We start from the raw sequence: 24,355 nt of genomic DNA on the forward strand, positions 1-24,355 counted from the left end.
TTTATTGAAATGCACACTACCTTTCTTTGCGTTGATTGCTGTAATTGTTCTGTTTACTTTCCGCTTAAGGTCTTCTATGGGGTTCCTCGTGATTCGTTGAAATTTGGAGTCGTCACTAAGGATGTCGCTAATTTTGTTCATGTATTCATGGGTAGGAATCAATACATATGCTGCTGTTTTGTCGGCTTTTCTTATTGTTACGTCTTTCAGATTTTTTAGTTGTTTCGCTGCTTCTTTGAGTCGTGGGGTTAAGATTGTAGATGAATATGTTCCTCGTTTTTTCCCTGCTTCTGCGAGTAGTTCAGTTTGAAGTTTGTCAGTGGTGATGACTTTTTTGTTGTCTTCTAGCTTATGGATATCGTCCAGAAGCATTTCGATTTCCAGGCGTTTTTGATGCATCTTTGGTTTAGATAAGAATTGGCAATTTAGACCAAGATTTAAGAGGTCCCGTTGGTCCTGGGTAAGAATACACTCTATAGTAAATCACTTCTTTTCTTTACCTTAATAGTACGAAAATGAGTTTTTGAGAACTCCTATTTCAATTAAGCCCTGATGCTAAGAAAATAGTTAGAGGGATAGAAGCCCTAAACCAGAAAATATTAAATACAGAATATGCGGTCATATTCAATGAAATATATATATGTATATTATATATATATGTATATTATATATATATATATATATATATATATATATATATATATATATATACAACTTTAGAACACTTTCCCACCAGGAGACTCGAACCCTAGCCAGCACAGAAGCCTTCCAGCAACTGGCATAACAGGTACGCCTTAACCCGCTCCACCACCAGCTCAGACCCTTAAAAGAGATGGTAATTTCGGAGTATTTAAATACACCAAAGATCACCACCTCCCAAGAGCACTAGAGCAAGTGAGGGGTCATTTAGACGTTAATTTCATCAAGTCCCTGTTAATATGGGAAGACACAGTGTCTATGCTTAAGGCACAACTCTCCTAAACACGAGAGTTAAGTATACAACTTTAGAACACTTTCCCACCAGGAGACTCGAACCCTAGCCAGCACAGAAGCCTTCCAGCAACTGGCATAACAGGTACGCCTTAACCCGCTCCACCACCAGCTCAGACCCTTAAAAGAGATGGTAATTTCGGAGTATTTAAATACACCAAAGATCACCACCTCCCAAGAGCACTAGAGCAAGTGAGGGGTCATTTAGACGTTAATTTCATCAAGTCCCTGTTAATATGGGAAGACACAGTGTCTATGCTTAAGGCACAACTCTCCTAAACACGAGAGTTAAGTATACAACTTTAGAACACTTTCCCACCAGGAGACTCGAACCCTAGCCAGCACAGAAGCCTTCCAGCAACTGGCATAACAGGTACGCCTTAACCCGCTCCACCACCAGCTCAGACCCTTAACTCTCGTGTTTAGGAGAGTTGTGCCTTAAGCATAGACACTGTGTCTTCCCATATTAACAGGGACTTGATGAAATTAACGTCTAAATGACCCCTCACTTGCTCTAGTGCTCTTGGGAGGTGGTGATCTTTGGTGTATTTAAATACTCCGAAATTACCATCTCTTTTAAGGGTCTGAGCTGGTGGTGGAGCGGGTTAAGGCGTACCTGTTATGCCAGTTGCTGGAAGGCTTCTGTGCTGGCTAGGGTTCGAGTCTCCTGGTGGGAAAGTGTTCTAAAGTTGTATACTTAACTCTCGTGTTTAGGAGAGTTGTGCCTTAAGCATAGACACTGTGTCTTCCCATATTAACAGGGACTTGATGAAATTAACGTCTAAATGACCCCTCACTTGCTCTAGTGCTCTTGGGAGGTGGTGATCTTTGGTGTATTTAAATACTCCGAAATTACCATCTCTTTTAAGGGTCTGAGCTGGTGGTGGAGCGGGTTAAGGCGTACCTGTTATGCCAGTTGCTGGAAGGCTTCTGTGCTGGCTAGGGTTCGAGTCTCCTGGTGGGAAAGTGTTCTAAAGTTGTATACTTAACTCTCGTGTTTAGGAGAGTTGTGCCATATATATATATATATATATATATATATATATATATATATGTCGTACCTAGTAGCCAGAACTCACTTTTTGGCCTACTATTCAAGGCCCGATTTGCCTAATAAGCCAAGTTTTCCTGAATTAATATATTTTTTCTAATTTTTTTCTTATGAAATGATAAAGCTACCCATTTCATTATGTATGAGGTAAAAATTTTTTTATTGGAGTTAAAATTAACGTAGATATATGACCGAACCTAACCAACCCTACCTAACCTAACCTAACCTATCTCTATAGGTTAGGTTTGGTTAGGTAGCCGAAAAAGTTAGGTTAGGTTATGTTAGGTAGGTTAGGTAGTCGAAAAACAACTAATTCATGAAAACTTGGCTTATTAGGCAAATCGGGCCTTGCATAGTAGGCTGATAAGTGCGTTCTGGCTACTAGGTACGACATATATATATATATATATATATATATATATATATATATATATATATATATATATATATATATATATATATATGTCGTACCTAGTAGCCAGAACGCACTTCTCAGCCTACTATGCAAGGCCCGATTTGCCTAATAAGCCAAGTTTTCATGAATTATTTGTTTTTCGACTACCTAACCTACCTAACCTAACCTAACCTAACTTTTTCGGCTACCTAACCAAACCTAACCTATGAAGATAGGTTAGGTTAGGTTAGGTAGGGTTGGTTAGGTTCGGTCATATATCTACGTTAATTTTAACTCCATTAAAAAAAAATTGACCTCATACATAATGAAATGGGTAGCTTTATCATTTCATAAGAAAAAAATTAGAAAAAATATATTAATTCAGGAAAACTTGGCTTATTAGGCAAATCGGGCCTTGAATAGTAGGCCAAAAAGTGAGTTCTGGCTACTAGGTACGACATATATATATATATATATATATATATATATATATATATATATATATATATATATATATATATATATATATATATATATATATATATATATATATATTCATATATATATATATATATATATATATATATATATATATATATATATATATATATAGAGAGAGAGAGAGAGAGAGAGAGAGAGAGAGAGAGAGAGAGAGAGAGAGAGAGAGAGAGAGACAGACAGACAGACAGACAGACAGACTGACAGAGAGAGAGTGACAGAGACAGACAGAGACAGACAGACAGACAACAGATCAACACAAACACCCACCGTCTTGCCGCCAATATTCTTAACCCGACAGTTAAGAACAGCCGTGTTGCCCAACAGAGCGGTCAGATTGGCAGACTCCTCCAGGTCAAAGTACGGCTCCACGGGTTCGAACCCCGGCCCCTCCAGAGAGCGGAGACCCGTAGCCGCCACACCACCACTCTCCCCCACTGATGCTCCAATATCTGCAAGGAAAGAGATGGAACTTTAAGAGAGATGGTGTTGAGATTTTGTAGGTATTGATCATGTCTCCCCTTACTCTTCTGTGTCTCAACAGTGACCAGTCTCAACAGTGACTAATCTCACCAGTGACCAGTCTCACCTGTGACCAGTCTCACAAGTGACTGTCTCAACAGTGACCAGTCTCACAAGTGACCAGCCTCACCAGTGACCAATCTCACATGTGACTGTCTCAACACCCAGCAAACACAAATCGTATAGAAAACTTTCATCTATCTCTTCCCATAGGCGTAGGAATGACTTGAATTGAGAATGGCGCAGGAGAGCCTTTGAGAAACTTTTAATCCAAAAATCCAAACACAAAGGTTTTATAATAAATTGTTTTTCTACAACTATTTTGTTCCTAATGTATTACATATAGTTTTTACATGTTTAAATATAAAATTTATGGTGTTTTTTGTAAAATTTATTAATTAATTGTGAATGATATTTAATGCCTGAATGAAACCTTCAAAATACATTTAGTTATTCTATGATCAGAAAAAGTAGTTTTCTAAATTTTCTAAAAATCGCTCTTTTTAACACAATTTGATTCCTTATGCATTTAACTAAACACTAATATCATGTTTAAATATAAAATGTATGTATTATTCCCTAAAATAATTTATATAAATTGTAAATGTTGCTCAATAGCGGTGTGAAAGATTCTGAAGACTTTTTGTTGTCTTACTTTCTCAATGTTTACATGTTTACATTCTCTGAAGTATAGTTGTCAAGGCTGTGTCCATCACTCTCACCACAGATTCTTACACTCCTCTGCATGTTCAACTATAATTGTTTCCATTCTGAATCTCCATGGACATTTGTATCCAGGAGAAGTTGCACTGCAGACAAGGGAAAAGGCTTTTACCTGATGGCGATTTGGACTTCACTGGTCACAAAAGGACAATCCAGGTGGACTCTGGCGAGTGGATACAGAGTGGTAGCAGTGAGGTCAGTGATAAGGACAGTTTTCCCGGTGTAGGTGATGTAAGGCACAGCTGATTTCAATATTATTGACTGAAGAGCCGCTGTGTCCCTCAAGATCTTCAATTTGAAATGTCTCTCCGAATCTGTACTGTTGGTAGAGACAGTTCCAGGATACAGGTGTTTGCTGAAGAGAGAAAGATTATTAACAGGAACACCAACATTCATCACAGGCTTACCGGACTTAGGAGGAGTCGGTTTGGGTTTAGTAGATTCATTGCTTTTGTATTGGGCCTTCCCACATCTATCTATGGAATGTCCATAGAATTTGCAATACTTACAATACAATTGAGAGCTCGCATGATCGGCACTCACTTTATCATAACTGTACCAAGACTTCTTACTGGGAGGTGGCGTTAGCCGGTGGATGAGGCTGTAGGTGTCAGCTGACTTTGCACATCTGATGTAGTCGGTTTCTTCTTTGTCTGCTAAATATAAATGAACGGAAGGGGGAACACGTCTCAAGAATTCCTCAACTAACATGAGGTTGACGAACTCTAAAAATGTAGAGACATGTGCTGCTTCCAGTCATTTAATGAAATATCTTTTCTTGGTATTGACACATTCTAGAAAGGTGGTGGTACTTGCCTTTAGATTATCACGGAATTTTCGTCTGTAGCTTTCGGTGAAGAGAAGGTAGGCGTCCAAAACTGCTTGCTTCAGGGTCTGGTAGTCATTCTCAGACCCTAAGGTACTGAGAGTAACTGCAGCTCTACCTGTGAGATGCACTCCGAGAAGGGTAGACCATTGATCTGCAGGCCAGCTAAGTTTTTTAGCTAGGGTCTCAAAAGTGGTGAAAAATACATCAATCTCTGTCTCAACGAATGGTGGCATTAACTTACTTGCATGGGAGACATTGAAACTTACAGGAAGATTAGCTGTAGCTTGTTGGCGCTGAGTGTGGTGTGTGTAGCTTCCAACGCTAGTGCTTGTCGCCGGTATTCGAGAGCACTATCAGCTTGCTGTTTACTGTACTTCCGTTGGATTTCCAGGTCACGTGTTCTTGCTTCAAGCTGTTCTCGCTCACGCTCACGGAGTAGGGCAGCCTCTCGTTCTTTGAGGGCCATCTCTCTTTCTATTTGTTCTTTCTTTATGGCAGCCTCTTCATTCCTTAGGGCCGCCTCTCTTTCTTGCTCTTCTTTCCTGATTGCAGCCTCTCTTTCTTGCCTCTCTTTCTTGCTTTTCTTTCCTGATTGCAGCCTCTCTTTCTTGCTTTTCTTTCCTGATTGCAGCCTCTCTTTCCCTCATTTGTAGAACTTCCTTTTGTTGTTGGAGGGCTTCTTTTTGTTGCTCCCGCTCGATCTTTGCAAGTTCGAGCTTGAGTTTTATAGTTGTCAAAGCATGTCTATCTGCAATAGAATAATTTTCGTGAGTTTCAGAGTCAATCTTCCCTTCATTTAAGAGGTGATCCAATATTAAATTGTGCAATTCATTTTTGTTGGCTCCATGGGAAACATCTAGTTGATACTCGTGTGCAAGAGTTTGTAATTCAGTCCTCTTGGCACGACTTAAGTTCCCTATTTCACCTGCTGGATCATTACGAAAAGCTTGGAGATGAAACATGGTTAAAAATAGCAAATAAATGTACAACGAATACTTGTCATATGGAAGTGTCAGTAACAGGATAACGTGGCAAATGGTAACTATCCTGTTAACAATTAATGTTAATTTTAGTATGGTAAATGATTAGTCAATCAAAAGCACAGGAAATCTTGTACCCGGTACTCAGTGTAAGAGAATAAGGGCAAGAAAATCCTAATAAATAAGTGAAACTGAGTTTCTAAAACAAATGAAACATTTAATTGTTCCAAAAGTGAATAAGGTAGTCCAAGAATGTAGGCATACCTTGCCGAGTCTCTATAGGACAGAAGCAAGGGTTTTCCCACTAAATGAAATATGATACTTACAGAATTAGCGAACTTTGTGCTCTGAAAAAAAGAAAGCTAATTCCCTACCTAAGTAAATATCATCATCTCTGACCGACGTGTAGGAGTGCGAGTGTCAACTGGTGACGAGAACTGCTGCTGAGGTCCCAACTCAGCAACGTAGTCCGTGCTAGAGGAACTATGGCCCTCTTATCCTCCTTTGGTCGGATTGCAGAAGATAGGGTGCTTTGACTCGAAGACAAACCAAAGTACCAGGGTACCCAAAATGATGATCTGTCTGAGATTGAGAAATATTCTAGGGACAAAAGGTGGAAAACACGAGTAATATCACTGAGGGAGGGATGACCAATTAAGAGAATGACTGAGGCCTTCAGTCACCACGTAATCCAAAGTTATCCAACACTCACCATATGCTACTCTCGGAATGCACAATACACACAGCACCATATAAATATTAAAAGTAATGAAAAAATGAAAAGCAACTGTATCAAAGCCAAGTACACTTACCACAAATTGATGTTCTGGTACTAGTACCTGAGTGAAGCTCCTAGGACAGGCCCCCATTAAATGTGACGGGAAAGTGTAGGAGTGTAGATGTTCGGCAGTCCTCCTAATGGCTAGTGTCAATGCCTAGTCACTTTTACAAAAAAAAGATAGACTGCTTGGCTGTTTGTCTGTGGTAAAGTAAGGGAAGACACGCAAAACACATAGTATGAACAATGAAACTTTAATTAATATAGAAAACAAATTAAAAACAAAGACAATCTTTTGGCTATGTACAGTGCAAACAAACAAGTAAAAAACTTATAACATAAATGAAGAATAGGGATGACGTTACTCTACAATATAGAGACAAAGTGATTAAACAGGTGCTGAGAATATAGCGCTAGCTGAGAAACATCCACCTGATAGTGTATATCAGTTAGTTGTTCACGGCTTGAGAGCACAAGGATATTCTGACTTCAATGGCTGGTTCAAGCCCAGACATCGACTTGTAGAGGGCGCTGAGGTGCAGAGGTGCAGGTGTGCAGTCGGCGAGTCACCAATCAGAAGCAGGCAAGCTGGGAATGGTAGTTTGCTTGTTGATGACGGAGCCGGCATGGAGGGAGTGTGGAGTAGGGGGGGAGTCTTCGATCTCCTTCCTTCTTCGAGGAAGAAGAAGGAGATCGAGGAGGAGGGCGAGAAGGAAGGAATAATAGGTCGAGGAGGAAGGAGGAGGGAGAAGAGCAAGGAGGAAAAAGAGGAGGAGAGCGAGGAGGAAGGAGGAGGAGCAGGGAGAGAGAGGAGGAGGCAGGTGAGGAGTAAGGAGGAGAGCGAGAAGGAAGGAGGAGAAGGGCGAGGAGGAAGGAGGAGGGCGAGGAAGGAGAAGAAGGGCAAGGAGAAAGGAGGAGGAGGCCGAGGAGGAAGAAAGTGCAGGTAGAAGAAGGGCAAGAAGGAAGGAGGAGGAGGAAGGTGAGTAGGAAGGAGGAGGAGGAAGGAGGAGGAGGGTGAGGACGAAGGAGGAGGACGAGGAGGAAGGAAGTGGGCGAGAAGGAAGGAGTAGGAGGTCGAGGAGCAGGAGGGCGACGAGGAAGGAGGAGGAGAGCAAGGAGGAAGGAGGAGGAGGACAAGGAGAAAGGAGGAGTAGGAGGGCGAAGAGGAAGGAGGAGGAGAAAAGAGGAGAAGAACGAGGAGGAAGGAGGAAGAGGGCCAGGAAAAAGACGGAGGAGAGCAAGGAGGAGGGCGAGAAAGAAGGAATAGGAGGTCGAGGAGGAATGAGGAGGAAGGAGGAAGAGAAAGAAAGCGAAGAGGAAGGAGGAAGAATTCCAGGTAAGAGGGTGAGGTCGATGAGAAAGGAGGAAGGAGGAGGAGGAAGGCGAGGAGGAAGGAGGAGGAGGCGAGCAAGGAGGAAGGAGGAAGAGGAGGAGGAGGAAGGAGGAAGAGGGCGAGGAAGAAGGAGAAGAGCGAGGAGGAGGACGAGAAGGAAGGAATAGGAGGTCGAGGAGGAAGAAGGGGCCGAGGAGGAGCAGGAGGAGGAGAGCAAGAAGGAAGAATTCCAGGTAAGAGGAGGAAGGAGGAGGAGGAGTGCGAGGAGGAGGGAGGAGAACGAGGAGGAAGGAGGAGGAGGAGGGAAAGGAGGAGAGAGGAGGAAGAAGAAAGAATTCCAGGTAAAAGGAGGAGTGCGAGGAGGAGGCAGGATAACAAGGAGGAAGGAGGAGGAGGAGGGAAAGGAGGAGAGAGGAGGAAGGAGGAGGAGGGCGAGGAGGAAGGAGGTGTAGGCCGAGGAGGAAGAAGGAGGGCAAGGAGGAAGGCGAGGAGGAGTAGGAGGGCGAAGAGCAAGGAGGAGGGCGAGGAGGGAGGAAGGAGGAGGAGGAGAGTGAGGAAGGAAGGAAAAGGGCGATGAGGAGGGAGGAGGGCGAGAAGGAAGGAGGAGGAGGGTGAGGAGGAAGGAGGAGGAGGGCGAGAAGGAAGGAGGAGGAGGGTGAGGAGGAAGGAGGAGGAGGGCGAGGAGGAAGGAGGAGGAGGAGGAGGAAGGAGGAGGAGGAGGAGGAAGGAGGAGGAGGGTAAGGAGGAAGGAGGAAGAATTCCAGGTAAGAGGATGAGGTCGAGGTGAAAGGAGGAGGTCGAGGAGGAAGGAGGAGGGCGACGAGAAGGAAGGAGGAGGAGGGTAAGGAGGAAGGAGGAGGAGGGCGAGGAGGAAGGAGGAGGAGGAGAGTGAGGAGGAAGGAGGAGGAGGAAGGCGACGAGGAAGGAGGAGGAGGACGAGTGTGAGAAGGAAGGACGAGGAGGGCGAGGAGGAGGAGGAAGAGAGCGAGGAGGAGGAGCGCAAGGTCGAAGGAGGAGGAAGGAGCAGGAAGGAGGAGGGCGAGGAGGAAGGAGGAGAGTGAGGAAGGAGGAGGGCGAGGAGGAGAGTGAGGAAGGAGGAGGGCGAGGAGGAGAGCTAGGAGTAAGGGGGAGGAGAAGGGCGAATAGGAAGGAGGAAGACGAGGAGGAAAGAGGAGGAGTAGAGCGAGGAGGAAGGAGGAAGAGAAGTGCGAGGAGGGAGAGGGAGGACGCGGAACAGGAGTAAAAAGGAGGGCGAGAAGGAAGGAGGAGGGCGAGAAGGAAGGAGGAGGAGGTCGAGGAAGAAGGGGGGCAAGGAAGAGAGCGAGGAGCAGGAGGGCGTCAAGGAAGGAGGAGGAGAACAAGGAGGAATGAGGAGGAGGAAGGAGGAGTAGGAGGGCGAAGAGGAAGGAGGAGAGCGAGGATGAAGGAGGAGGGCAAGGAGGAGGGCGAGGAGGAAGGAGGTGGAGGAAGGAGGAGGAGGAAGGCAGAGTAGGAGGGCGAAAAGGAAGGAGGAGAGCGAGGAGGAGGGCGGGAAGGAAGGAATAGGAGGGCGAGGAGGAAGGAAGAGGGCGAGGAGGACGAGGAGGAAGGAGGAGGAAGGAGGAGGGCGAGGAGGAAGGAGGAGGGCGAGGAGGAAGGAGGAGGAGGGCGAGGAAGAAGGAGGAGGAGGGCGAGGAGGTAGGAGGAGGGCGAGGAAGGAGGAGGGCGAAGAGGAAGGAGGTGGAGGGCGAGGAGGAAGGAGGAGGAGGGCGAGGAGGAGAGCGAGGAGGAAGACTTCCAGGTAAGAGGATGAGGTCGAGGCGAAACGAGGAGGTCAAGGAGGAAGGAGGAGGGCGAAGAGGAAGGAGGAGGAGGAGGGAGGAGAGCGAGGAGGAAAGAGGAGGAGGGCGAGGAGGAAGGAGGAGGGCGAGGAGAATGGAGGCGGGCAAAGAGGAGGAGGGCGAGGAAGAAGGAGGAGGAGGGCGAGGAAGGAGGAGGAGGTTGAGGAGGAAGAAGGAGGAGGAGGTTGAGGAGGAAGAAGGAGGAGGGCGAAGAAGGAGGAGGAGGTCGAGGAGGAAGGAGGAGGAGGGCGAAGAAGAAGGAGGAGGAGGTCGAGGAGGAAGAAGGAGGAGGAGAGTGAGAAGGAAGGAGGAGGGAGGAGAGCGAGGAGGAAGGAGAAGGAGGGCATGGAGGAAGGAGGAGGAGAGCGAGGAGGGAGGAGGAGGAGGGCGAGGAGGAAGGAGGAGAAGGAAAGTGAGGAGGAAGGAGGAGGAGGGCGAGGAGGAAGGAGGAGGGCGAGGAGGAAGGAGGGCGAGGAGGAAGGAGGAGAAGGAAAGTGAGGAGGAGGGCGAGGAGGAAGGAGGGCGAGGAGAAAGGAGGCGGGCAAGGAGGAAGGAGGAGGAGGGCGAGGAGGAAGGAGGAGGAGGGCGAGGAGGAAGGAGGAGGGCGAGGAGGAAGGAGGGCGAGGAGGAAGGAGGAGAAGGAAAGTGAGGAGGAGGGCGAGGAGGAAGGAGGGCGAGGAGAAAGGAGGAGGGTGAGGAGGAAGGCGTGGAGGAAGGAGGAGGAGGAGAGCGAGGAGGAAGGAGGAAGATTGGGAGGAGGAGGGCGAGGAGGAAGGAGGAGGAGAGCAAGGAGGAAGGAGGAGGAGGGCGAGGAGGAAGGAGGAGGAGAGCAAGGAGGAAGGAGGAGGAGGGCGAGGAGGAAGGAGGAGGAGGAAAGAAGAGGGCGAGGAGGAAGGAGGAGGAGGGCGATGAGGAAGGAGGAGGAGGGCGAGGAGGAAGGAGGAGGAGGAGGGCGAGGACGAAGGCGAAAAGGAAGGAGGAGGTTGTTAAGGAGAAGAGCAAGAAGAAAGGAGTAGGAGGTCGAAGAGGAAGGAAGAGATGGAAAGATAGGAAGGTCGCGGAGACGGAGGTCGAGAAAGAGGTGGAAGGAGAAGGTCGAGGAGGAAGAGGTCAAGGAGGAAGGAGGAAAAATTCCAGGTAGAAGGATGAGGTCGAGGAGGAAGGAGAATGATGTTGAGGAGGAAGGAGGAGGAGGAGATCAAGGAGGAAGGAGGAGGAGGAGATCAAGGAGGAAGGAGGAGAAGATCAAGGAGGAGGAGGAGGAGGAGGTCGAGGCAGAGCAGGAAGGAGGATGAAAAAGAGGAGGAAGGAGTAGGTCTAAGAGGAAGGAGGAAGAAGGGGGAGAGGAAAGGAGGAGGGGGGAAGGAGCAGAACGTCTGGGGGGAAAGGGGTGAATTAGGTAACGGAGGAGAAGAGGAGGGGGAAGAATAGCAGTGGTAGGAGTAGTACTGGTAAGAGGGGGAGGGGGAAGAGGAGGAGGAGTAAGAGAAGGGGGATGAGAAGGAAGGGGAAGAGGAGGGGTAGAGAGGAGGGGTTAGAGAAGGGGAAGAGGAGGGGGGAGGGGTAAGAGAAGGTGGGTAAGGCGGGGGGAGGAGTAAGAGAAGGAGGATGAGGAGGAAGGGGAAGAGAGGAAGGGCAAGGGAAGGAGGGATGAGGAGGAAGGGGAAGAGGTGAGGGGTAAGAGAAGGAAGGTGAAGAGCAGGGGGAGGGGTAAGCAAAGGGGGGGATGAGTAGGAAGGGGAAGAGAGGAGGGGCAAGAGAAGGGGGGATGAGTAGGAAGGGGAAAGAGGAGGGGCAAGAGAAGGGGGGATGAGGAGGAAGGGGAAGAGAGGAGTGACAAGAGAAGGGGGGATGAGGAGGAAGGGGAAGAGAAGGAGGGATGAGGAGGAAGGGGAAGAGGGGAGGGGTAAGAGAAGGAAGGGGTAGAGCAGGGGGAGGGGGTGATGGTCACTACGCGCGGGTATAAACACTGGACCACCTGGGTGATGGTCAGCTGGCTACTACTGACCCTCGCCTGGTGGGACCCACATCAGCTGGCTACTACTGACCCTCGCCTGGTGGGACCCACATCAGCTGGCTACTACTGGCCCTCGCCTGGTGGGACCCACATCAGCTGGCTACTACTGACCCTCGCCTGGTGGGACCCACATCAGCTGGCTACTACTGACCCTCGCCTGGTGGGACCCACATCAGCTGGCTACTACTGACCCTCGCCTGGTGAGACCCACATCAGCTGGCTACTACTGACCCTCGCCTGGTGGGACCCACATCAGCTGGCTACTACTGACCCTCGCCTGGTGGGACCCACATCAGCTGGCTACTACTGGCCCTCGCCTGGTGGGACCCACATCAGCTGGCTACTACTGACCCTCGCCTGGTGGGACCCACATCAGCTGGCTACTACTGACCCTCGCCTGGTGGGACCCACATCAGCTGGCTACTACTGGCCCTCGCCTGGTGGGACCCACATCAGCTGGCTACTACTGACCCTCGCCTGGTGGGACCCACATCAACTGGCTACTACTGACCCTCGCCTGGTGGGACCCACATCAGCTGGCTACTACTGACCCTCGCCTGGTGGGACCCACATCAGCTGGCTACTACTGGCCCTCGCCTGGTGGGACCCACATCAGCTGGCTACTACTGACCCTCGCCTGGTGGGACCCACATCACAACCGTCGCTGCCTCACCAACTTGCAGTGTTCACTTAATAATATTTATTTAATTCATTAGTAAAATCGGAGATAAAGTTATGCAAAACATTATTATCTTATTCTTTATTTTTCTTGCTGTATTTGATGAAGATGAACACACCATAGTCATCTACCAAGACATGCCTGTATAATCCAGCGCCCTAACACGGCATGGCAACTCTGAAGGCCTATAGTGTATACGCTCCATGTCTCACACAGGTACCGTTACTCTCCCTCCCCCATCTTCTCCCCTCCTTCCCCTCTTCCCCTTCCTCATTCCCTTTCTCTTACCCCTCCCTTCTTCCCCTCTTTCCCTTCCTTCACATCCCCCCTTCTCTTACCCCCCTCCCCCCCCTCCTTATCCCACTTCCCTTACCCCTCCCCCTCCTCTTCCCCTTCTCTTACCCCTCCCCCTCCTTAGCCCCCCGTTCTCTTACTTCTTCCCCTTACTCTCTTCCCCTTCCTTCTCATCTCCTTTCCCTCACTCCTCTTCGCCCTCCCCCGTTTCCCTCTACTACTTCTACCCCTGCTATTCTCCCCTCTCCTCTTCTCCTCCGTCACTTAGTTCCCCCCTCCCCGACGTCCTCCTCCTTCCCCCTCCCCCGTCCTTTCTTAATTCCTCCTCGACCTCCTCCTTCCTCGTAGCCCTCCTCCTTCTCTTTCCTCCTCGTTCTGTTCCTTACTCCTCGCCCTCCTCCTCACCCTCTTCCTCCTTGCCCTCTTCCTCATTTCACCTCTCCTTCCTCCTCGTCCTCCTCCTCCTCCTATTTCCTCCTCACCATCCTCCTCGTCCTCGTCCTCCTCCTCCCCCTCCTCCTTCCTCCTCACCATCCTCCTTCCTCCTCACCATCCTCCTTCCTCCTCACCATCCTCCTTCCTCCTTCCTCCTCACCATCCTCCTTCCTCCTCGCCCTCCTCCTCCTTCCACGTCGCCCTCCTCCTTCCTCCTTGCCCTCCTCCTCCTTCCTCCTCGCCCTACTCCTCCTTCCTCCTCGCCCTACTCCTCCTTCCTCCTCGCTCTCCTCCTCCTCCTCCTTCCTCCTCACCCTCCTCCTTCCTTCTCGCCCTCCTCCCTGATCCTCGCCCTCCTCCCTCCTCCTCGTCCTCCTCCTCCTTCCTCCTCGCCCTCCTCATCCTTCCTTCTCGTCCTCCTCCTCCTTGAATCTGTGGAATCTGTGGAAATCAATGAGCAAATGTGCTGGCTGCTGAAGACGCTGAAGGAAACCACGGTGTCATTTTCGATACAAATATCCATGGAGATTCAGAATGGAAACAATTATAGTTGAGCATGCAGAGGAGTGTAAGAATCTATGGTGAGAGTGAAGGACACAGCCTTGACAACTATACTTCAGAGAATGAAAACATGTAAACATTGAGAATGTAGGACAACAAAAAGTCTTCAGAATCTTTCACACCGCTATTGAGCAACATTTACAATTTATATAAATTATTTTATGGAATAATACATACATTTTATATTTAAACATGATATTAGTGCTTAGTGGAATACATAATGTGGAGGTGACCCCACATGGTACAACAACAGTACTGTAATATTTCATCTTGAGCTGTCGTCGTCGGGGAAGGTAGGTCTGGGAGGGCAGGTGAGGCAAGTCTAGGCTTCTCAGGAAGGATAGGATAGAGGGAGTCAAAGCCTCTGTAGGAATCCTATGGGCACATATCCCAAGTGCTGGTGGTGCCGGGTGGGCGTCGTCCGCGCTGGGTCACATGCAGTTCGAATCTGGCCCACTCGACCTGCGCGGGTAGGCTGTGCGCGGTCGCCGTCCACCAATCAGGGCACAGTCCTGCCTACACTATGAAATGTCTCCTTTGGCGGGCAGTTTGAATGTGGTTCCCTCCACACTCCTCCCGTCCCTATAGAACAATGGGTATACTGGAGGGGAAATGTTTCACTATATATAACATGTCTTTTTGTAAAAAGTCTTCGCCAGCTCCACACTAGGGGGTGGAGTTGCAAGCAAAGCCACAAAGGAGAACATTTCTGGTTTCATAAATGGGCCGTATTTCAATTATTACCCGTATTATCTTTGCACTATACACGAATTGTTTCAACACTGCATACACTACACTACCTTCTTCTATTTTTTATTTATTTATTTTTTCCCCCTCTTCAGCTTCACTCTGTCCTAACAATATTCCTCACACCGAAGCGCTGCTCCTTGAATGTGAGTCCTTTGACAGAGCAACCCTCTTCCCACATCTCACCCCCAGGATCCCAAGGGAAAGCAATTGGATCTATGCCTTCCAAGAACTGACCAAATGCTAGTTCATTCTCTATTTTCTTCTGAGCCCTCCTTCCCACGTTGTGTCTTAACGGGCCCCACTTCCTGTGAGAGCTTTACTTTGCTTCCTGGTCCAGACCTGTCTGTTCAGTAGTGGCACGGTACCGAATTGCTACTTTTGTTCTGCATTGGATTCCTGAAGGGGCCTCTCTTGCCGAGTTCTCACTTAGCATAACCAAACTCTGCTGGTTGCCCGTGTCTGATGTGCTAATATCCATGTCCCCCCTGTCAGTGTGAGTCGAGATGTCTTCCACGCCTTTAGACAATATCTGGTCAGCATCTTGCTCCGATGCCCCTCCTTGGCCTGTTATGCACTGGGTCGGATTTAGGCCGAATGAGCCGACCCGGCAGCGTTTAAAGACAAATTCTGGTCCTTAAATGAAACACGTGGCCTGTTGCCCGAGGTGTCCCCGTGCTGGCGGACTCCTTCCTCATCCCTTTCGGATTCCTCACAGTCCCGAGCAAAATTACCCTTTTTCCTACACCTGTAGCACTGAGCAGGTCGCCTAGGGGATGGGCTACGGCGATACTGTGGTGACATAAGGGCAACTGTAAGGTGCCTCAAACTCTCACACACCTGGTCCAGTCTCCCATTGGTCTCTGAGATACCTGCTACCAAGGTGTCCAACTTCGCCTCCACGCCCATGGAAGATAAAGGATGCGAGCCTGCACTCGACGGTCGGCAAGTGTCGATTTCACGACTTGAAGAGCTGGTAGCCGGTGACGTGCCTAGGGAGCTGGGAAGGGCGAGTGTCGAGCGCCGAGAAGTGTCATTACTCCTGGGTGGCTGCTCATACTGGGAGTACCTTCCAACTGCATTCACTCGCACTGCTGGACCTTGGGGCACTCGGTGATGGGAGTCGAATCCTTTAGAACCTGAGGAACCGTGGATTGCTACGGCATTGTGCTGGAAGGTTTGGGCCCGATCAATAGCCTCCTCCATGGAGGAGTTCCTAGCATTGGAAATGTATCCTGCCAGACTCTTATCCTGTAATCCCTGGCCAAATCGCATTACTGCCATTTGTTCCACTTCCCATCGTGGTATGTGTTTGTAGGCTCGATGAGCCAGGTGATGGACCCTGTCTGCCCAATCAACGATGTCCTCCTCGGGTTCCTGCTGAGCCTGGTTAAACTTCATCATGGCTACATCCAGAACTTCCCTATCGCCAAATCGCTTGATCATCTTATGCATCATGCGATTATAATCGATGGATGGCTCTCTATCCAGTAAGCGATTGTAAAAATCACTCGCCTAAACCTTGAGGCACCACCCTAACTGCGTCAATGACGTAGGCCCGCTCCAGCCCTTTTCCGAGGCATAGGATGTGAAACGGCGGTAGAAGGCGGCCCAATCTGACGTCCCATCATAATCCAACGCTCAAGGTAGCGTGCGGAAGGTCTCTTTCCGTTGGCGATAGCCCTGCCCACCTGCTGCGGGATGGGGAAGCATCCGAATCGGAAGTCCGAGAGCTGTGTGACGAGTGTCGAGCTGGCTGTCTCCTTGATCGAGCCGATCGATGGTGGAGGGAACCCCCTCCTGCCGAGCACCTTGCGGGCCGCTAGCCCTGGAGTAGGCTGGTGACTGCAGCCGGCGTCCATGCCGTCTGCCGCTGGCAGCACCCCTAGAGGAATGGCGAGTACCCATTTCGCTAGACGAGGATGATGAAAGACTTCCTGCCCCCTGACCTGAGGGCCCGAGGCCCTGTTGGGACGGGTCCACCTCAAACGATATAGCAGCCAACAAATCGGGTGTGGTCCGAAGGCGGTTGATATCATAAATGTTGTCCTCCGTGATCTCGTGGCGACGCCGAAACTTGATAATGTGAGCGGCCAATGTATCTCCTACACCCGGCAACAGCTGCAGCTCAGCAGCCGAAGAAGAGTTTATCTTGATTGGAGCCTTTGTACTGGTGTCGAAAACTAAAGCTCAAATATATCGTGCCAGGCCTGGTAATAAGCCTTAGATCTGGGGCCAGGCACCTCACATGTATATCGCACCAAACAAAAACAAAAAAAAATACACCAATGGCCACACTTAAGGTTCCAATGTTCAGAGGTAGGAATAAATGTTCCACAAGGAAAATAAGCACTGCACAGTCAATAATGTAAATGATGGGGCCAGGTGGATCTCAAGCAACATAAAACACTGCACACTTAATTGGTACCTAAATCACTTGAGGCTTAGACAAAAAACTGGGCACTTACTGCATTTGCAAAATTGAAAAATCTGATATGGCAGACACTTTGAGGAACTTAACTAGCAACGTGCCTAATTTTCATAAGCTCTGGGCTGAGGGTTCTCAAAAACACTTTTTCCAGGGTAATGTGGGGGACTGTGTGCAGGGCGGATCACCATCCACCTTAAATCTGGTAGGAAAACAAACTCACTGGCTTACTTAATGTATATGTTCCACTTGAGCCGTTACTTCTGTAGAAAGCCTAGAACAGGCTACGTCTTGCTAACAATAGAAATGAGAAAGTAACAGACCTGTAGCAAGCACCCTGCAGAGCTGGGACCGGCGTCGTTGTAGTAAACACACTGGAGGTTGTAGTAAACACACTGGAGGCAGATGCACTCGGGAACGACAGCCTGAAATCCTCCGCGAGTGGATTCGTCAACAATAACACGTCGGATACGCTCAGGAACGGTGGCCCGTATTCTGTGTGAATGGTGGTACTTGCCTCCCCTTCTTCAAAAAACTTAGGGACCACAGGAATCGGTGCTTGGGGGGACAAGACAATATAATGCAAAAACATCCGGGGAAATAATCCGTATAAAACACTGATAACTGGAACTTATGGAGAATCTTGGGGAATTACACGAGATGTTGAATAAAACATATGCACAAAAAAAACAGGGAATGAAATATCTTGGGCACCGCTATTGAACAAAAAGCCGAAGAACATCTATGGCGCAACCAAAGCACAGTAAATCGAGATTGGAAATGTTGAACACTATCTAAGACGTCTTGACTGAAGTCGGCAGAACGATGATGCAGATATCTTGGCGAGGTCCTCTTGATCACCGCGTGGGAACGTTTACTCACTGCGCCAATGTGGAGGTGACCCCACGTGGTACAACAACAGTACAGTAATATTTCACCTTGAGCTGTCGTCGTCAGGGAAGGTAGGTCTGGGAGGGCAGGTGAAGCAAGTCTAGGCTTCTCAGGAAGGATAGGATAGAGGGAGTCAAAGCCTTTGTAGGAATCCTACGGGCACATATCCTAAGTGCCGGTGGTGCCGGGTGGGCGTCGTCCGCACTGGGTCACATGCAGTTCAAATCTGGCCCACTCGACCTGCGCGGGTAGGCTGTGCGCGGTCGCCGTCCACCAATCAGGGCACAGTCCTGCCTACACTATGAAATGTCTCCTTTGGCAAGCACTTTGAATGTGGTTCCCTCCACAATAAGGAGTCAAATTGTGTTAAAAAGAGCGATTTTTAGAAAATTTAGAAAACTACTTTTTCTGATCATAGAATAACTATATGTATTTTGAAAGTTTCATTCAGCCATTAAATATCATTCACAATTTATTAATGAATTTTACAAAAAAAATCCATAAAATTTATATTTAAACGTGTAAAAACTATTTATAATACATTAGGAACAAAATAGTTGTAGAAAAACAATTTATTATAAAACGTATGTGTTAGGATTTTTGGATTAAAAGTTTCTCAAAGGCTCTCCTGCACCATTTTCAATGCAAGTCATTCCTACACCTATAAGGAGAGATAGATGAACGTTTTATATACGATTTGTGTTTGCTGGCAGTGACCAGTTTCAACAGTGACCAGTCTCACCAGTGACCAGCCTCACCAGTGACCAGCCTCACCAGTGACCAGCCTCACCAGTGACCAGCTTCACCAGTGACCAGTCTCACCAGTGACCAGCCTCACCAGTGACCAGCTTCACCAGTGACCAGCCTCACCAGTGACCAGCCTCACCAGTGACCAGCCTCACCAGTGACCAGCTTCACCAGTGACCAGTCTCACCAGTGACCAGCCTCACCAGTGACCAGCTTCACCAGTGACCAGCCTCACCAGTGACCAGCCTCACCAGTGACCAGCCTCACCAGTGACCAGCTTCACCAGTGACCAGCCTTACCAGTGACCAGTCTCACCAGTGACCAGCCTCACCAGTGACCAGTCTCACCAGTGACCAGCCTCACCAGTGACCAGTCTCACCAGTGACCAGCCTCACCAGTGACCAGCCTCACCAGTGACCAGTCTCACCCAGTGACCAGTCTCACCAGTGACCAGCCTCACCAGTGACCAGCCTCACCAGTGACCAGTCTCACCCAGTGACCAGCCTCACCAGTGACCAGTCTCACCAGTGACCAGCCTCACCAGTGACCAACTTCACCAGTGACCTGCAGTCTCACCCAGTGACCAGTCTCACCAGTGACCAGTCTCACCAGTGACCAGTCTCACCAGTGACCAGCCTCACCAGTGACCAGTCTCACCAGTGACCAGCCTCACCAGTGACCAGCCTCATCAGTGACCAGCTTCACCAGTGACCAGTCTCACCAGTGACCAGCCTCACCAGTGACCAGCCTCATCAGTGACCAGCTTCACCAGTGACCAGTCTCACCAGTGACCAGTCTCACCAGTGACCAGCCTCACCAGTGACCAGCTTCACCAGTGACCAGTCTCACCAGTGACCAGCCTCACCAGTGACCAGTCTCACCAGTGACCAGTCTCACCAGTGACCAGCCTCACCAGTGACCAGTCTCACCCAGTGACCAGCCTCACCAGTGACCAGTCTCACCAGTGACCAGCCTCACCAGTGACCAGCCTCACCAGTGACCAGCCTCACCAGTGACCAGTCTCACCAGTGACCAGCCTCACCAGTGACCAGTCTCACCAGTGACCAGTCTCACCAGTGACCAGCCTCACCAGTGACCAGTCTCACCCAGTGACCAGCCTCACCAGTGACCAGTCTCACCAGTGACCAGCCTCACCAGTGACCAGCTTCACCCAGTGACCAGCTTCACCAGTGACCAGTCTCACCAGTGACCAGCCTCACCAGTGACCAGTCTCACCAGTGACCAGTCTCACCCAGTGACCAGCTTCACCAGTGACCAGTCTCACCCAGTGACCAGTCTCACCAGTGACCAGCTTCACCAGTGACCAGTCTCACCAGTGACCAGCCTCACCAGTGACCAGCCTCACCAGTGACCAGCTTCACCAGTGACCAGTCTCACCAGTGACCAGCCTCACCAGTGACCAGTCTCACCAGTTACCAGCCTCACCAGTGACCAGCCTCACCAGTGACCAGCCTCACCAGTGACCAGCTTCACCAGTGACCAGCCTCACCAGTGACCAGCCTCACCAGTGACCAGCCTCACCAGTGACCAGCTTCACCAGTGACCAGCCTCACCAGTGACCAGTCTCACCAGTGACCAGCCTCACCAGTGACCAGTCTCACCCAGTGACCAGCCTCACCAGTGACCAGTCTCACCCAGTGACCAGCCTCACCAGTGACCAGTCTCACCAGTGACCAGCCTCACCAGTGACCAGCTTCACCAGTGACCAGTCTCACCCAGTGACCAGCTTCACCAGTGACCAGTCTCACCCAGTAACCAGTCTCACCAGTGACCAGCCTCACCAGTGACCAGCTTCACCAGTGACCAGTCTCACCCAGTGACCAGCTTCACCAGTGACCAGTCTCACCCAGTGACCAGTCTCACCAGTGACCAGCTTCACCAGTGACCAGTCTCACCAGTGACCAGCCTCACCAGTGACCAGCCTCACCAGTGACCAGCTTCACCAGTGACCAGTCTCACCAGTGACCAGCATCACAGTGACCAGTCTCACCAGTTACCAGCCTCACCAGTGACCAGCCTCACCAGTGACCAGCTCACCAGTGACCAGCTCACCAGTGACCAGCCTCACCAGTGACCAGCCTCACCAGTGACCAGCCTCACCAGTGACCAGCTTCACCAGTGACCAGCCTCACCAGTGACCAGTCTCACCAGTGACCAGCCTCACCAGTGACCAGTCTCACCCAGTGAAAAGCCTCACCAGTGACCAGTCTCACCCAGTGACCAGCCTCACCAGTGACCAGTCTCACCAGTGACCAGCCTCACCAGTGACCAGCTTCACCAGTGACCAGTCTCACCCAGTGACCAGCTTCACCAGTGACCAGTCTCACCCAGTGATCAGTCTCACCAGTGACCAGCTTCACCAGTGACCAGTCTCACCAGTGACCAGCCTCACCAGTGACCAGCCTCACCAGTGACCAGCCTCACCAGTGACCAGCTTCACCAGTGACCAGCCTCACCAGTGACCAGACTCACCAGTGACCAGCCTCACCAGTGACCAGCTTCACCAGTGACCAGCCTCACCAGTGACCAGTCTCACCAGTGACCAGCCTCACCAGTGACCAGTCTCACCAGTGACCAGCCTCACCAGTGACCAGTCTCACCAGTGACCAGCCTCACCAGTGACCAGCCTCACCAGTGACCAGTCTCACCCAGTGACCAGTCTCACCAGTGACCAGCCTCACCAAGTGACCAGTCTCACCAGTGACCAGCCTCACCAGTGACCAGTCTCACCAGTGACCAGCCTCACCAGTGACCAGCCTTACCAGTGACCAGTCTCACCAGTGACCAGCCTCACCAGTGACCAGTCTCACCAGTGACCAGCCTCACCAGTGACCAGTCTCACCCAGTGACCAGCTCACCAGTGACCAGTCCTCCACCAGTGACCAGCCTCCACCAGGTGACCAGCCTCACCAGTGACCAGTCTCAACAGTGGACCAGTCTCACCAGTGACCAGCTTCACCAGTGACCGAGTCTCACCAGTGACCAGTTCTCACCAGTGACCAGTCTCACCAGTGACCAGTCTCACCAGTGACCAGCCTCACCAGTGACAGTCCTCACCAGTGACCAGCCTCACCAGTGACCAGCTCACCAGTGACCAGCCTCACCAGTGACCAGCTCACCAGTGACCAGCCTCACCAGTGACCAGCTCACCAGTGACCAGCCTCACCAGTGACCAGTCTCACCATTGACCAGCTCTCACCAGTGACCAGTCTCACCAGTGACCAGCTCACCAGTGACCAGTCTCACCAGTGACCAGCCTCACCAGTGACCAGTCTCACCAGTGACCAGTCTCACCAGTGACCAGCCTCACCAGTGACCAGTCTCACCCAGTGACCAGCCTCACCAGTGACCAGTCTCACCAGTGACCAGCCTCACCAGTGACCAGCTTCACCAGTGACCAGTCTCACCCAGTGACCAGCTTCACCAGTGACCAGTCTCACCAGTGACCAGTCTCACCAGTGACCAGCTTCACCAGTGACCAGTCTCACCAGTGACCAGCCTCACCAGTGACCAGCCTCACCAGTGACCAGCTTCACCAGTGACCAGTCTCACCAGTGACCAGCCTCACCAGTGACCAGTCTCACCAGTTACCAGCCTCACCAGTGACCAGCCTCACCAGTGACCAGCCTCACCAGTGACCAGCTTCACCAGTGACCAGCCTCACCAGTGACCAGCCTCACCAGTGACCAGCCTCACCAGTGACCAGCCTCACCAGTGACCAGCCTCACCAGTGACCAGTCTCACCAGTGACCAGCCTCACCAGTGACCAGTCTCACCCAGTGACCAGCCTCACCAGTGACCAGTCTCACCCAGTGACCAGCCTCACCAGTGACCAGCTCACCAGTGACCAGCCTCACCAGTGGACCAGCCACCAGTGGACCAGTCTCACCAGTGACCAGCCTCACCCAGTGACCAGCCTCACATCAAGTAGTGACCAGCTTCACCAGTGACCAGTCCTCACCAGTGACCAGCCTCACCAGTGGACCAGCCTCACCAGTGACTCCCAGCTTCACCAGTGTGACCAGCCTCCACAGTGACCAGCTCTCACCAGTGACCAGCCTCACCAGTGACCAGTCTCACCAGTGACCAGCCTCACCAGTGACCAGCCTCACCAGTGACAGTCTCACCCAGTGACCAGTCTCACCAGTGACCAGCCTCACCAGTGACCAGTCTCACCAGTGACCAGCCTCACCCAGTGACCAGTCCTCACCAGTGACCAGCCTCACCAGTGACCAGCCTTCACCAGTGACCAGCCTCACCAGTGACCAGCCTCACCAGTGACCAGCCTCACAGTGACCAGCCTCACCAGTGACCAGTCTCACCAGTGACCAGCTCTCACCAGTGACCAGCCTCACCAGTGACCAGTCTCACCAGTGACCAGCCTCACCAGTGACCAGTCTCACCCAGTGACCAGCCTCACCAGTGACCAGTCTCACCAGTGACCAGCCTCACCAGTGAACCAGCTTCACCAGTGACCAGTCTCACCAGTGACCAGCCTCACCAGTGACCAGTCCTCACCAGTGACCAGTCTCACCAGTGACCAGCTTCACCAGTGACCAGTCTCACCAGTGACCAGCCTCACCAGTGACCAGCCTCACCAGTGACCAGCCTCACCAGTGACCAGTCTCACCAGTGACCAGCCTCACCAGTGACCAGTCTCACCAGTGACCAGCCTCACCAGTGACCAGCTCACCAGTGACCAGCCTCACCAGTGACCAGTCTCACCAGTGACCAGCCTCACCAGTGACCAGCTCACCAGTGACCAGTCTCACCAGTGACCAGTCTCACCAGTGACCAGTCTCACCAGTGACCAGCCTCACCAGTGACCAGCTTCACCAGTGACCAGTCTCACCCAGTGACCAGCCTCACCAGTGACCAGTCTCACCAGTGACCAGCTCACCAGTGACCAGCCTCACCAGTGACCAGTCTCACCAGTGACCAGCCTCACCAGTGACCAGCTTACCAGTGACCTAGTCTCACCAGTGACCAGCCTCACCAGTGACCAGTCTCACCCAGTGACCAGCCTCACCAGTGACCAGTCTCACCAGTGACCAGCCTCACCAGTGACCAGTCTCAACAGTGACGAGTGCCAACAGTGACCAGTCTCACCAGTGACCAGTCTCACCAGTGACCAGTCTCAACAGTGACGAGTGCCAACAGTGACCAGTCTCACCAGTGACCAGTCTCACCAGTGACCAGCCTCACCAGTGACCAGCTTCACCAGTGACCAGCCTCACCAGTGACCAGTCTCACCAGTGACCAGTCTCACCAGTGACCAGTCTCACCCAGTGACCAGTCTCACCAGTGACCAGTCTCACCAGTGACCAGCTTCACCAGTGACCAGTCTCACCAGTGACCAGCCTCACCAGTGACCAGTCTCACCAGTGACCAGCCTCACCAGTGACCAGTCTCACCAGTGACCAGCCTCACCAGTGACCAGTCTCACCCAGTGACCAGCCTCACCAGTGACCAGTCTCACCCAGTGACCAGCCTCACCAGTGACCAGTCTCACCAGTGACCAGCCTCACCAGTGACCAGCTTCACCAGTGACCAGTCTCACCCAGTGACCAGCTTCACCAGTGACCAGTCTCACCCAGTGACCAGTCTCACCAGTGAC

General features: G+C 50.8%; 1 protein-coding gene across 1 annotated transcript in view; it reads right to left on the reverse strand.

Annotated features, from left to right (window-relative positions):
• The window catches only part of LOC138368663 (neuronal growth regulator 1-like), a 257,376-nt gene that overhangs the window by 22,071 nt on the left and 210,950 nt on the right, over window positions 1-24,355 (reverse strand). Inside the window, exon 3 of the mRNA XM_069331386.1 lies at window positions 3,204-3,385. Within this exon, the coding sequence (XP_069187487.1) occupies window positions 3,204-3,385 (182 nt within the window). The remainder of the gene's footprint in view (window positions 1-3,203; window positions 3,386-24,355) is intronic.

This window comes from Procambarus clarkii, chromosome 25 (assembly GCF_040958095.1).
Source record: "Procambarus clarkii isolate CNS0578487 chromosome 25, FALCON_Pclarkii_2.0, whole genome shotgun sequence".
Taxonomy (NCBI): Eukaryota; Metazoa; Arthropoda; class Malacostraca; order Decapoda; family Cambaridae; genus Procambarus; species Procambarus clarkii.